The sequence below is a fragment of the Oryza glaberrima genome, chromosome 1 (genome assembly GCF_000147395.1).
Source record: "Oryza glaberrima chromosome 1, OglaRS2, whole genome shotgun sequence".
Classification (NCBI taxonomy): domain Eukaryota; kingdom Viridiplantae; phylum Streptophyta; class Magnoliopsida; order Poales; family Poaceae; genus Oryza; species Oryza glaberrima.
This window is the reverse complement of record NC_068326.1, coordinates 37,767,353-37,782,400: the sequence shown is the minus strand read 5'-3', so window position 1 is coordinate 37,782,400 and position 15,048 is coordinate 37,767,353. Positions and strand designations below refer to the sequence as shown.

General features: G+C 42.4%; 2 protein-coding genes and 1 long non-coding RNA gene across 4 annotated transcripts; 2 read left to right on the top strand and 1 right to left on the bottom strand.

The window, feature by feature from the left end:
• The first annotated feature begins 1,077 nt into the window (after positions 1 to 1,077).
• LOC127753443 (vesicle-associated protein 1-2-like) lies at positions 1,078 to 6,172 on the top strand. Its single transcript, XM_052278926.1, has 8 exons — positions 1,078 to 1,411; positions 2,625 to 2,695; positions 3,231 to 3,312; positions 3,952 to 4,067; positions 4,152 to 4,724; positions 5,269 to 5,331; positions 5,476 to 5,553; positions 5,644 to 6,172. The coding sequence occupies exons 1-8, from the start codon at positions 1,363 to 1,365 to the stop codon at positions 5,752 to 5,754; spliced, it is 1,143 nt and encodes a 380-aa protein (XP_052134886.1). The 5' UTR covers positions 1,078 to 1,362; the 3' UTR covers positions 5,755 to 6,172.
• A 2,242-nt stretch (positions 6,173 to 8,414) lies between these two features.
• On the top strand, positions 8,415 to 11,574 carry LOC127769730 (uncharacterized). 2 transcript variants are annotated; one of them, XM_052295367.1, is made up of 2 exons: positions 8,415 to 9,999; positions 10,968 to 11,574. In XM_052295367.1, the coding sequence occupies exons 1-2, from the start codon at positions 8,430 to 8,432 to the stop codon at positions 11,162 to 11,164; spliced, it is 1,767 nt and encodes a 588-aa protein (XP_052151327.1). In that variant the 5' UTR covers positions 8,415 to 8,429; the 3' UTR covers positions 11,165 to 11,574. The 2 variants fall into 2 exon arrangements, with proteins under 2 accessions (XP_052151327.1, XP_052151317.1); XM_052295357.1 differs by having other exon boundaries at positions 10,947 to 11,574.
• A 163-nt stretch (positions 11,575 to 11,737) lies between these two features.
• On the bottom strand, positions 11,738 to 13,433 carry LOC127769095 (uncharacterized). Its single transcript, XR_008016670.1, has 3 exons — positions 13,295 to 13,433; positions 11,969 to 12,045; positions 11,738 to 11,882 (listed from the first exon to the last, which is right to left on the bottom strand). It is a non-coding gene; the product is annotated as an uncharacterized LOC127769095 (long non-coding RNA).
• Between the last annotated feature and the right edge of the window lie 1,615 nt (positions 13,434 to 15,048).

The following is a 15,048-nucleotide window of genomic DNA, read 5'->3' as shown; positions in this document are numbered from 1 at the left end:
TGGCACCAGACCTGCACCTGCCACGTCACTTGCCGACACGACAACGAATGCTATGGGACCCACCTGTCATAGGTATGACAGACCAACTGAATATTTGCACCCAGGGGCCCAAAGTCTCGCCTAATGTCAAATAAGGGTTGATCCCTCGGGTCACAAATATAAGTAGTCCAAATGTTTATTCTATGCACCAACTTTTTTTTTGAGAAACACAAAATAAATGTAGACACCCCACGCACACTCATTCCTTTTAAACGCACACATGCACACACACCATGCCTCTATAAGCACCTCCATTCCTCCAGAAGGCTGGACCGGTATATCTTGAGATTGACGAAATGACGTCTCGCCGTCAACGAGTACATCGCTTCTTACTGAAAGAATAATAAGCTGTAAACGCGGGCACCCGTGACAAATCTAGGATTTAAACTCGAATGAATTGGTTTCACCATAAAGAATCTAACCAGTCACTTCGCATACACCTTATGATTAGATAAGTATGTGTCACCAGGAATAATAGGCTTTGTTCGAGAGAGTTTCCGACAGATGCAACTAATTCGATAATCTTGAGTTCTTACAAACAACTATAGATTCACACTTTGGATTTTGAGATTAAGTAGGTGCAAAATCTATAAATGAATTCCTAAACATGAGACCTAGAAATGAACTATAACTGTAGTAGGCATAACAACCTAGAAACCTGCTTATTTGACAGATTCTCACTGAGTGTTTACCAATTACTTCCTTCATCCAATAAGTTAATGTATTACTAGTATGCATCATATCCAGTACTTTTTTACTTCCTCTCCGTTTAAAAAAAAAATCCAATCTTAGTAAGGATTTGGTGACCAAAATTGTTATCAAAGGTGATTCTCAGTAGGGTTGGTTTTTCTGGGACGAAGGGAGTAACTTACCGTGGGACGAAGGGAGTATCAGACTCTTTAACACAAAAGGTGTAGTATAAAATTAGATTTTGTAGGGGTGTAATGTGAAAAAACGGGTAGACATACGCCGGGTTGGCCCGCACCAATGAAAAGGCGGCCCCCATCAATCCTCCCGTCCCTGGAAAATCTCGCCTCCTTCTGCTCCGCGTCCCCGAGAGTCGCCTCCTCCTCAAAACGGCTTCGAGAGAGAGTGGTGGTGGTGGTGGCCTTCCCGTCGTCGTCTTCGACTTCACTCCAACTCCACCTCCACCACCCCTCTCTCGAAGCCATCGCCGCCTGTCTCTCCTCTCCAGCTCGCCCGGTCAGAGTCCGCGGGGGATTCGATTGATTGGTAGCTAGCTAGGCTTCCGCGCGCGGCGACCCAACGTCGGTGGAGGCGGTGCTGAAGGCCGGGCGGCGTCTCGTTCGTGGTGCGGCGGAGATGGGCCAGGACCTCGCCGAGATCCACCCTCGCGAGCTCCAGTTCACCTGTAAGTCCCCCCCGCTGCCACGCCACCGCCACGGCGCCACGCCTCACCACCCCCTAGATAGAGAGTGGAGTAGAGAGTAATTCCGATCCGTCTCGCGTTAACGGGCGAATCTACTTCAATCGAGTGGATTCCGTGTATGTGTGTCGTGGTGTGCGACTTCCCTGCCTGTTTCTTCGCTTCGCTGTAGTATTACTTTGTATCGTGCCGGGTATTTTCGCCCTCAGTGGAATTTAATTTGTAGCCTCTGTTGATTGGAATTGGTTCCAGTATTAGTGTTCCAAAACTATTTCCCCTCGTTTGGACTGATCAACAGGTTTAAGGGTCTTAGCGATTTTCATTTCAAATTAGTGGGAATTTTCGTTCCACTCTGGTTTCTATTTTTTTCATTTCTTAGTGGTTTTGATTTTCGTTTCACTGTCATTTTTTAATTTTTCTTGTCTGAATGGTTTTGATTCTGTTTAGAGGTGTAGGTACTTGCAGAATTTTTTTTGTTAGATTATTACAGTGTTAAGTGAAGAAGCAATGAGTGATTTTGTTTTTACTGTTAACTTTTCTCTAGGTTACTTAGATAACATTCTACAAACATGGCTCCGGAGTTTGGAATTTTCTGTAAACTTTTGTTTTGGAGTTTTTTAAAGGCTGCTTTTTTAGTGGGCTGCTCCTTTTTCTGTTCGTTTGGTTACTGACAGGTCGATTTTGTGGTGCGAGTGGTTGTAAAGTCTGATGTCTGTGTGTGGGAGAGGGATCTGATTGCTTGTCTAATTGGCTTACCTGGATTGGATGCGGTTGCAGTAACTACTGAGAATGGACTGATACAGCGATGCACATGCTAACAATCATAAAAGGAGGGAGTGGTGGTGTTAGTTTTTACCTTTTAGTCATGCATCACTCAAAAGATCATCACGTGCTGATAAAAGAGGAAGGGGAGTGAAACTGAAAATTATCGTATCCTAGTTCTGCAGGTGGTTTTCTTATGAACTGTGCAATTTAGAGTACTTGTCAAATTTGCACATGATTAAATTGGTCTTTGCAATTTTCATTGGATGAACAAGACGGTCTCGTACTGGTTCCTACCACACCTGTATTTGAAACTACAACATTCAGCCATATAATTGAAATGTGTTTAACTGCTGTACAGTATAGGATACAAAACACATTCCGTCTCAAAGTTTTGAATGATAATCTGACTTGGTATCTCATTTATTATTGGCAGTTGAGGTGAAGAAGCAAAGTTCATGTACTGTCCATCTTGTCAACAAATCCAATGAATATGTCGCATTCAAGGTTTGTCAGTGCTCTCAAAGACAAATTCAAATGCCGCTTGTTTTTATGTTAAGTATAGCTCCTGATGGTGTACTGTGTACATTGTGCTATCTAAACATTGTGTATCCTTTCCTAGGTAATTGTAACCATGAAGTTGTCCATCAGTACTATTATTTTGAATGCGGCTATGGCCTTAATTCTTGAATACCAAATGGGCATATCAAAGAATACATATTAATTTGTCTGCTACTACATACAACTACTTTTATTTTTCTAAATTTAAATGTCTTTTTATGGTATTGTACAAGAATTATGTAGTGATGCTAGATACATATTTATATGGTAACCTAACGAGAAGGCTGGAAAATTGTATTTTTAATGCAAGGTATTTCCTATTGTTTTTAAATGCCATTTCTGATGACACTAAACTTAGATATTTTGTTTTCTGAATATTATGTATTCTTTAATCGCTTTTATGCTCAATCAAAGGATGATAATTTTTGTCGTTTGAGCATCTAATAGGACTATGTCTGATATTGCCCTTCAAATTTGTTAGGTTAAAACAACATCACCTAAAAGGTATTGTGTTCGACCAAACACTGGAGTCATCCTTCCAAGGTCAACATGTGATTTCACAGGTATGTTCAGTAGCTCACTACTGCATTTACTCACTGGCAATATTGTTTTGTGTATGCAAGGATTATTGCACCGGAGATATATTTACTTACCTTGTTGATCTATATTAGCATATACTCCCTCCGTTTCAGGTTATAAGACATTTTGACTTTGGTCAAAGTCAAACTGCTTTAAGTTTGACTAAGTTTGTAGAAAAAATTAGTAACATTTTCAACCCAAGACAAATTTATTATGAAATTATATTCAATTATTGATTTGATGAAACTAATTTAGTATTATAAATATTACTATATTTGTCTATAAACTTAGTCAAACGCAAAACAGTTTGACTTTGACCAAAGTCAAAATGTCTTATAACCTGAAACGGAGGGAGTACAATAAAGTGCATTTTATATGCTCATTTTGGAAAGTCATGCAAGATAGCCATTTTCATTTTCTATGGAATCTATATAAAGCTTTCTAGGAATGAACTCATTCCTGGTTGAACTGTGCAGTAAAGAAGCACAGTGTGCTTTCTTTTGGGGGAGAGTAATTATTAGACAGATGTTTCTTATCGTTTATTGGTTCTGTTATAATTTTTACCAATCAGTTAAATTGCTCTTTTCTCTTATTGATTCTTTTCTTTACTCGTCTGAATGAAGTTACCATGCAAGCACAACGTACTGCTCCACCAGACATGCAATTAAAAGACAAGTTTTTGGTTCAGACAACAGTTGTCCCTTATGGAACATCAGATGAGGACCTTGTTCCTTCTTATGTAAGCACATAAGAATATGACCCCCTTTTTTTTGGAAAGAGCTGTACACATGGTGTTCTTCTAACTCATCATTTTTTTTTACAGTTTTCTAAAGAAAGTGGCAGATATATCGAGGAAAGTAAATTGAGGGTTGTTCTTGTTAGTGCATCTCATCCTTTTGGAGAGCAGTCAATTAATGGAATTCCAAACACTGAGGCAGCTGTTGAGGTTCCTTCATTAAAGGACACGTTGAACATTAAGAATGAAATTCCAGTTGCAGAGAAAGAGGTTCATTCCCCTCTGGAAGAAGACCCAGTTGTTATTCCTGCACCCCCTTACCCTGTCAAGGAGGCTCCAATTCTCAGAGAAGTTCCTGTGCATATTTCCCCTGTCAGGGAGACTTCATTCCTGAGAGAAGTTCCTGCACCTGTATCCCCAGTCAAGGAGACTCCAATCCTGAGAGAAGTTCCTACACCATTGAAGGAGACACCTGTTATATTGACAGAATCTCCACCCCCTCCAACAGATACCTCTTCCATTACTGTCGAATCTCTCCATCCTTTCGAACAAAACCTAGCAAGTTTGAAGGAATCTCCTCTAGAAGAAACTCTTCCAAAAGCAGCTGTCGTGTTAAGTGAGCAAGGGGCTGTCAATGTGCAGAGTCGTCAACTATGCCATGTAAGCATTTCCTCTACTATTTTCACATGCCCCTTAAGTGGAGTATAAGGCAAAAATGAGTTGAGTTTCTGGAGGCCTGCAGTGCTAGTCTTTGACTGAATTTTAGCTGGTCAGAGTTCTTGCTAACCATCTCAATTGGAAAGTCTATTAGTGGCTAGATTTTTACAAAATTCCACCTATTCCTGGTTAAAATGTCTCCACTTAGTTTTCAAACACCATGGCATAAGAATGCTAACTTGTTCTGACTATTGATTCGAATTTTGGTCACATTTGCCAATCGTCCATTGCATCCAACATCCTTTAATTGGTCATACACAACAAGTGTATTTCTTGAAATAAGTATTTTATATTTTGTGGTTCTTCTATCTTCCATTAAACTGGAAGTAGCTTTAATGAAATAAATATGCAACTAGATACAATGCACTAAAGCTAAGCTGCACTTATAGAGATCTTCAAATTACATATTTTTCTCACTACATTTCCGATCTGTCTCTTAAACAATCTTCCCACTAGTTTTATTGAAGTTGCTCTGTATTTTGGACAGGTAACGGAAGATGTTCAGAACCTGAAGTCAAAGCTCAATGGTCTCGAAGTAAAATTGGAAGAGGTAATATTTTGGACAGGACAAATCAATAGTTCACAATGAGATCCTCCTGAAACATGGAGCTTATAATGCTTGATAAACTAAGATTTTAATCTTATATTCCAGATAATACTTTCTGAAGTGAAACACAAACTTTCTGATTTGCAGGCTGAAAAAATGATAATAAAGCTGAGAGAAGAGAGCAGAACTACCACCCAGGAGCGGGATAAGTTACAGCAAGAAATGGTATGACTCAAATTCCATCCTGAAACCACTGGTCATATACTATGTTTCATGCATGACATGTCTACTAATTCTGATGCATGGCTTGGCTAGATGTTTCTACGAAAGAAGGGAACACCAAGGAATCAAGTTGGTTTCCCCTTGCTGTTTGTGGTTTATGTGGCACTTCTTGGTACTTCTCTGGGTTACCTCCTGCGCTTATGAGGTCAAGTTCTTCCAAAAACCCATCAGCTGGACACTTCAGTTTGTCACAAGAATTGGAGGGCAGCTACACATCAATCTTGAAAGGGGACCATTCCTTAGCATCGTATTTCACTAGCCATTATGGTTTTGCATATAACAAAGGTACCAATTGCCTGCGTGTATAGAACAGCTTTTACATCTGTACAGAACCGTCCAAGAGATGCTGCTGGCTCAGTAGACTAACCCGGGATTTCTTTTCTCTCCCCTCACTGGGGTTTTTATAGTGTGTTGGATTCGGTTCTTTCTTAGAATCGGTGCAGTTTTCTTCGTTGTTTTCCTTTTCACCTGGGCTGGTGTCAGTTTGCAAACTATCAGGTTGTATTTGATTTGACATTTGTAAGGCATCAACGAGGTACCAAAGCAGAACCATCATTATATCGTCGAGTTGCTAACAAATGCAAACAAGTAGGATTATGCATAACACCCCTAGAGATAAGTGACAAAGTAAAGAGCATATATAAGACTCTGCAAGCTGCTATCAGGTACTTGTTCTTCATCAGAGGATGTGTAACGATTTTGGTCCCATGTGTAATGGTAAACACATCGCATTATTTCACTAGGTGGGTAAGGTCAGGGTGGTATCAGAAGGGTGGCGATGGGCCACCCGGGCCTGGACGCCCCAGCAATGGCCCACAACAATCCTGGAGCAAGCAGCAGCAGCAGAGGACATAAAAGCTGCACAAGAGAGTTTCAGAGATTCAAACTTTTGATGAGTTGATATGTGAAATTTCGGTGGTGTGTGCTTCGATTGGTTGAACTTGCACATAACGTAGACCTTTTAACTCATATGTGATAATGTGAATTCCTAAGCAGATGAATTAAAAACTTTGTTTGCAATTGCAACGCGAGGTTAAAACTTCCAGAAAGTTTAGGGCAGTGTAATGTACACAGCTTACCAGGACCCCATGAAACCTCCAAATCCAGGCCCCCAGTAACCAGGGCCAGGGCCTGGGCCACCCAGAAAGCCAGGTCCAGCAGGAGGTAGTGGGGCCCATCCTCCAGGGCCACCTCCAGGAGGGCCCCATCCCCCAGGGCCACCTCCAGGAGGGCCCCAACCGCCAGGGCCTCCTCCCGGTCCTCCAGGCCCAGGTGGATCCATTTCACCGAGAGAAAATGCTAGCTACAGCTTCACAAAGAACTCAATCCAAGAACAGAATTTTCAGGAGCGAAGGCAACATATCCTTGCAAATTGCTGTCATATGGTTTGATTTGATGTTGTAGTTCCAAGTGGACGATTTATAGGCTTGCGGTGAGAACAGTAGTTGTGCATCGGTGCATGTAACTAACATTCAATGGCTTGCATCATGCCAGTATGCAACTCTCGATCTCACCCACTGGTCTCTCTTTCAACTTTTCAACTACTGTTCTCTCCTTAGCAACTTGCATTCCAGATATTCAGGGGCAAATTTCAGACAGCTCCCGATTTACTCCAGTTAGGCGAGTATACTATATCATTTCCAACAGCTTCATCTCATGGCATGATCAATCAAGATGTCAATAGGAGATGGACGCAAAGTGAGCTTTTAGGAATCAAACTGAATTGGTGGACAACTACTCAAGGAATTGTATACAACTCTATACAAGCATGCCAAAAGAAAAGGAAGGTCAGTACAGGAAGGACTAGCTAATGACCAATGAATAGAGAATATCAGACACAACGTCACAGTTCAGCTAGTCAAGGAGTACTTTGAGGTATTCTACCAAGTATGGAGCAACGACATCACCCTCACGGAAGGTGTCGACAATACCATAACTTCGAGATAGATGAGCAATAGAAAACACAGTGTGAGGTCAACCTATATAGCACAATTCAACGGAAGGATAAACTCAGTTACAGCAAAAATAATTTGGAAACAATGGGCACCCTCCAAATGCAAACACTTTGCCTAGCTATTGCTGCAAAATAGGATTTGGACAGCAGATCGGCTATAGATCAGATAATGGCCAAACAACTATTTCTATCAACTATATTATAGGAATTTAGAAACAGCTCAACATCTCTTCAAAGATTGTCCTTTGACAGATTTGGGAGAGGGTCCTAAGTAGGCTGAACTGCAATGAAATTGACATGACACATGATGAAAATGAGCCGCTGTTAGACTGGTGGATCAAGAGAACATCTCAAGGTGGGAAAGACAAAGCCAAAGAAAACAAATCAGTCCACATGCGGGTAGCATGGGAAATACGGTGTGAGTGGAATAGACGTGTGTTTCGAAATCAAGAAAAAACTCTGATGCAGCTGCTGGACAAGATACAAGATAAAATCAAGTTATTGAGAATATGTGGAGCAAAAAACATCACGAGATTATCCGCCTAAGACTCATTTTTTCTTCTTTTCCCTGTCTTTCTTTTCTCTGTTTTTCTCCATCACCATTGGTGATCATGTAAATATTTTTTTTCCTACTTAATATAACACCAGCTTTGCTGGCTTCAGTTTCAAAAAAAACCGGCAGCATCCATCTCAGGTAAAACAGCTCATCAAATTTAGTATTATAAAGTTAAACCTCCATCTGAAGCTGAAAAAACCACCTGGAATTACCTACAGCCTTGCTAAAGATTTTTTTTCTTCGAATATATAGAACAATGAGGCTGCAATTAGAGCACTAAACACATGTCACAAAACCTCCTGTTTGTTTATGGTTTCCCTAAATTTGCAAACGCCATATGAACATTCGTTCATGCATGCGTGCATGCAGCATATATTTTCCCATGCAATCCTCTCTTGTGTCTCCTACATTCTCTCCTCGCCGTCGTCTCCTCCTCCTCCTCCTCCTCCACATCGCCGGCCGGCCGCCGCCATGGGTTGCGGTGGCTCCAAAGAAGCTGTGGCCACCGGCAACACCGTCGGCTCCACCGGCGGCAGATCCAGCCGCCGCCTCTTCCGGCGGAAGTCCAGCGTCGTCGCCGCCGCCAACGCCGCCCCGTCTCACGCGCCGCCGCCGCCGTCCGACGAGAGCTCGGCCGCCGCCGTTGTCAAGGAAAGCAGTGTCAACGAAGAGGTCAAGGGGAAGGGCAAGGCGACGCCGAAAGAGAAGGCCATTGATGAGGAGAAGAAGGATGTCGAGGAGAGTACCACGGCGGCCGCCGCCGATGAGGTCGTCGTCAAGGACACCGGCGTAGTGATCGTCGAGAAGACGACGACGGCGGCGGCGGCCAAGGCGTCGCCGGCGGCCGTGAAGAAGATCGTCGAGGAGAAGAAAAAGGAGGAGGCCAAGAACAAACAAGAAGCTGTCACCGATGATAAGAAGAAGGAGAAGGTGATTCCGACCAAGGTCGCCATTGATGAGAAGAAAGAGGATGTAGTAGTGCCAATGAAGGAGGAGTTCGTCAAGGAGAAGGAGAAGATCACTGACGCCAAGAACGACGTCGCATCAACCGAGAATGTCGCCGCCGTCGATGAGAAAATTAAAGCAGAGGAGGACAAGAACAAGAACAAGAACGACGACGAGGTTGTTGCCACGGCAACAATGGAGGCAGCCGTCGAGGAGGAAGACGACGACGAGGCGGCATTAGCCGAGGACGACGACGACGACGACGAGCAGCCCAACGACGACGAAAGCATCACCTTCGCGGTTGCCCCCGTCGCCGAGGACGAAGAAGGCAGCGTCACCTTCCCCGGCGCCCGTGCCCGGCCGGTCGTCGCCAACGCCGACGAGGTTCATCAGGAGGATGACGTCACTAGTGTCACCTCGCCGACGACTGCCCCGGCCACCCTGGAGAATGACACCAGTAGTAGCGCCGCCGCCGCCTTCCCGGCCGCTGTCCCGGCGCCGGTGGCCGGCGAGGAGGTAGCACAACTAGAGCAACCTAGCTCTTCTAAGTCCAACAATGGCGAAATGGAGGCGGTGGCCGGAGTTGATCAGGCAGAAGATGCCAAGAAGGAGACAAGCAACATTGAGGCGATCAATGTCGAACAGGAGGAGATCAAGGTCGAGGAGGAGGAGGAGAAGATCATCGTCTCACAGGAGACAGAGGAGGAGGAGGAGAAATCCGCTGTCATTTCGAGAGATGAGATCACCAAGGTCGAAGTCGAACGCGAGGAGATCAAGGTCGAACACGAGGAGATCATCGTCTCCCAGGAGACAGAGGAGGATCAGAAATCCACTGCCATTTCGAGAGATGAGATGAAGGTCGAACACGAGGAGATCGTCGTCTCCCAGGAGACAGAGGAGGAGAAATCCATTGCCGTTTCGAAAGATGACGATGGTAAGGTTCAGAGGGAATGTCCCTAGATGTTTGCATGACGTATAAATAATATAATTTTTTTTTAAAAAATAACATAGATTAATATGAAATATATCACTCCACAAACATACAAGGCCAAATTCGATTTCTACAAATTGCAATAAAAATAACAAATTAAATTAAAAATAGTTATCGTTAGTTATTTTTGTTACAACATGTAGAAGTTGAATTTTAACATGCACTTTTGTGAAGTGTTATATTTCATATTAATTTATCTTGTAATTTTTTTTAAAAAATAATAACTATTTAGGTGGCATGCATGAAACAAGGAGATATCGCCTGAGGGATGAAAACACTTTTTCAATTTGGTTTCTTTGATTGCTAAACATTACACGCACAAGGACTATTTATCTAAAAATAATAATCTGAAATTTCCTGCCTCTCGTTAAATATGACATTCTTAACTATATTTTGGTTGAAATTTTAAAACTTTGATCATCCACACTTATTTAGTTTAAAAATTGAGATCATACAGGTAAACTTTTTATTTAGAATTACTTTTAAAACATTATGATTTTAATAGATCATATTATTATATTCTAATACTTAGAAAATAGTGGTCAAAGTTGTGCACCAAGGACTGCATAAAATCAACAGTGTCATATATATCTAATAATCTAAATACGAAGGTAGCAGCTCAAAAAAAAAAAAAAACGAAGGTAGCACATGCACATGCTATTATCTCATCTATTGTGTTTATCAAAATCAGGGGACCCAACGATCATTATTCTTCTTTTGCATCTTTTCCAATCATTTTGTCTCTAACAACATTATTCCTTACATCCAGTGATCTAGGCATGCTTGCATAAATTGCAATCTATAATTCTGCTGATCTGTTTTCCTTTAAAAATAAAAAAGAGATGAACTTTATCAGCTGCCGATTTCAACTGCTCACATAATATTCCTAGACGTTCCCATTCCATGTGCAGGGCAATCAGATGGGAAACAAACAATTGAATTGAAGGAGGCCATGACAGCAACAAAAACGGATGAAAAAGGAGAGGAGCAGGTCGCTAAGGATAAAAAGGATGACGAACAAGAACAACAAGCCACCGCCGCTCCAATTGAGTCGCCGAAACAAGAACAACAAGCCACCGCCGATCCAATTGAAGCACCGCTGAATTGAAATTTGAAAATGAGACGCATCGTACCAAACAAAATGCATTGCTGCATGCCTCCACGAAATGTCCAAATTTTCTCCCTTCAGTTTATTAGCAAGAAACTGTACATGATGCTTATCTGTTCTTGTTGGTTAAATACTTCATCTTCAACTGAGATGATGACTGCTATTTTGTGCAATTTCGAGTATTTAACATTGATTAGCATGTGCTGTATATGTATTATTTAATAAGCACGTAGATTAGGGGTTGCTTGGCTTGTAATACAGCCACGAGGGGATCAGTAAATTGATCTCTCATTATTGCTGAATCTGTCACCGTCAGAGAAAAAAATTGCAGTGCAGTCTAGGTCAGCCTGCAGCCCTTGTGTTAGTTCAGGTAAGAATGTTCTTTATTCAGATTAAGCAGCAGCAATTGGTAGCCATCTTTGCAAGTCTTTATCCACATTAGGAAGCCTAATTGCAGTCAGGATCATTATACAGTGACAGCAAGTGGCTATTAATGAAAGCTGATGACGTGCGTAGCATAACCCAAAGTGATGTGATTATCATGTGAAGCAGTGGACGCCCATAATTCCTACTATTCATATTTTATCATCTAATAACAATAAAAAATACTAATAAAAAATTTTAAATAAGACGAACGGTCAAACGTTGAACATGAACCGTACAAAACTGTATTTATTTTGGAACGGAGGGATTACTCACCAGAATATTCAACAGTGTCCTGTAAAAAAAAAAAAGAGAGGAACCATTGTTTTTCAGAACCGTGCTAGAGAAGAATAAAAGAACAGGTTCTCAAATTAATGTGACCTGGTCTTTCACCACTTGGCATTTCCGTATCATCAAAGGGTGGATCCAACTTGATTTTCAGCGCATCAGCGATGATCCTATATCCAAATTAATACTACGTCAATGACAGTGCCAGTTAACTGAATGTATAAGTTTGCATTGATCAGGTCTTGGCTAAAAGAGAGATGATCAGGTCCACCATACTGAAATCTGAAAGAAATTAAAAAAAAACTAGACATTTCAAGATTAATCAACACTAGTAAAATCCCGAAATGCACTTCAATCTCTGCATAGTTATAACTTACAAGAACTCTATCCTGATGTGCTGGTAGTGGTGGCCATGGTTGGTGCGGAATTGGTTGTTCGATTTGTCTGATATCCAACCTAAAGGACATAGCCATGGAAAAGAAGTTGCATCATGGAAGGGCTAGACAGTGATGCCTCAACAACCAGCCAGCCCACATGATGCTTGAAAGCACCCCAAGATTCATAGCCAAAGTGTCATAGAATACAGAGACGAGACGACCTCCATCCGGAGTCTTTCAGAGTCTTTCAGATTCTGAAAACCCACTACTGCCAAGAAGCCCTGCTTCTCTTCTACTTCCTCTCAAAGAAAGAGACCGAGAGAAGTTCATCTTGCAAGCCAAGAACTCTCGTCCTCTCCTTCTGAAGCGGGTGGCATGGGGAAGCTGTGTTGCAGCCAGACGGACGACGATCCGGAGTTCAACCTGCTGGGGCTGCTCGTCGCCGTCGTTCTCGCGTTGCTGCTGCTGATGCTGTGCACGCCGCCGCGGCGCAGGCGCTGCGTGGTGTACCCCTGCTACTAATGGCGGCGGCGGCGGCGGTGCTCCGATCCTCTCAGATGAGCAGAGGGGATCGAGGAGAAGCGACGAGGCATCGTCAAGCTTTAAAGCCAGGCATAGGTTCCGATCTTTTCTGACCGATTTGCATATGCTCAGTTTCCGAAATAATTTATGCTGAATTTCGAATTGTAATAGACTCGTTTCTGTTGCGAGTTGTTAGAATTTTTATGTGCATACTGTTGATTTGCGGCCTGATGGAATATATGAAATGATTTGGAGAACCGTGTGCTTCTGCAACTTTTGTGTAAAAACCCGGAAACTTCAGAAAAGGTGTTTGTATTGTAGTAGCAACCGTATCTGAACATCTTTCTGTTAAATCGGTCGAAACAAGCAGAATAGGATGCTGCTGGGATGGAATGAAAACAAATCGGAGGTAGGTTTATACTCCATTGTGAATACCGAGCAATATGTACCTGATGTAATGGTGCATGTAACATAGTACGATGTGAAGAGAATTAGAGGTGAGAGGAGAAGAATAACGAACCTAGGGTGTGCATGATTTCAGTAAAGCACAGGTTCAGCTGATGCATGGGTCGTTGTGAGTTGGGGACCTGATCGATCTGGGGCAGGGAATGCAGCACAGCAGTAGGTGACAGAAGTAGGAACTTGCAGTAGTAGTTGGATGATGATGATTTGAGATGGGGAAACTTTTGTAAGCACTACATACCAACTAAATAGTCATGAAATCTTTTTAAATTTTTTAATATGTAATATATTACGCCACAAACATGCAAGTCCAAATTCACCTTCTATAAGTTACAGCAAAAATAAAAAAAAATTACACTAGTTACAGTTTAATTTGTTACTATTTTTATTATAACTTGTAGAAGTCGAATCTAAACATTGAGTGATATATTATATATACCTTGTCAATTTTTTTATAATTATTTAATTGATATGAAAAAAAAGGGGTGTACTTCCATCTGGGAGATTATAAATTTAGAATCCTATCTTCGCATCGCCGCCGAAGCAGCAGCACTAACCGGCGGAGAAGAGAAGCCGGTGGTCACTGGTCAGGGTCACCGTTGGGTTGATCCAGTCCAGATGCGAGAGCATGCACATGCAGCCGTTTCGCACGGCACGGCACGGCATCGCACGACCGCGCTCGTGGTCGTGGGGCGGTGGGGTTGGGGGGACGCGCGAATTAATCAGCGAGTTTGGTGATAGTGAGCCCCCGCGCTGGGCCTGGGTGCGCCGCTGCAGCGCTGGCTTTCTTTCCATCGCATCGCTCCGTGGGCTCCGCGTCCGGCCTGGGAGGGGGAGATGGGTGGGCCGTTATATAAGTCAAGGCCCGGTTGGTTGATTTCTTCAGGAAAAAGTTCACTTTAGGTTCCTTCGCTCGCATATATTAGTCTCACTAGTTGCCCTAATAAACCGAAGCCATTGACAAAATTTGTATTTTCAAACATAATTTTTACGAATTTGTTTTAAGATATTTTCAACTTGGTTTTTTTTTCAGTGTTGGCTTTTAAGTCGCTAACACACATATAAAAGTTTTATCTAAAAATTATTTTTTATTCTCTAATATGTTGGTTTTGCTTATTAGAGAATTTTTATTCTCCAATATGTTACAGTAGTTCATCCGTTCTAAAATATCCTTTGTAATAATATTTTAAAACGAATATAGCATTTAGGCAGTACTGCACACCAAGATCAAATGGTTGCTGGTTAGCTGCCCTGATCAGGTGACCTGATGACCATACTGGAATATTGGACCTGATCAAGGAGAGCTCTGCTCCGTAGATAGACGCTGCAGCTCGATATCGTCGAGAATCGCAACATCATGATTTGATCACCGTGCACTGCAGTTACAGGTAGTAGTACCATCCTATTGCTAGATGATGCATCTTCAACAACCGAATCTCACCGCTACACATCCCAATATCTTGGGCTTGCAGAGCGTGGAATCTAATCCGTTAACATTATTATTGAGATAAATTTGGTAAATCCAGTGCTTCCACATTTCCATGCATCCTGATGATGCTAACCTGCCATCCTGCGTCGGCGATCGATCGATATGATGCGATTCGACGCATCGATCGATCGCCTCCTTTCGGTTTCCGGCACGCCAGAATTAAGCGAGAAATCAATATGAAGAATTTTTTCTCTCTCGCCTTTTCGTGTCAGGCTTCTTCAATTCGATTCCAGAGGTGAGCTGCTCCGATCGTTCAAGCAACGAGGCTATCACACGCTAAATTCGCTGCCATTTCACGCGACGTCGATGCTTAATTGCATGCT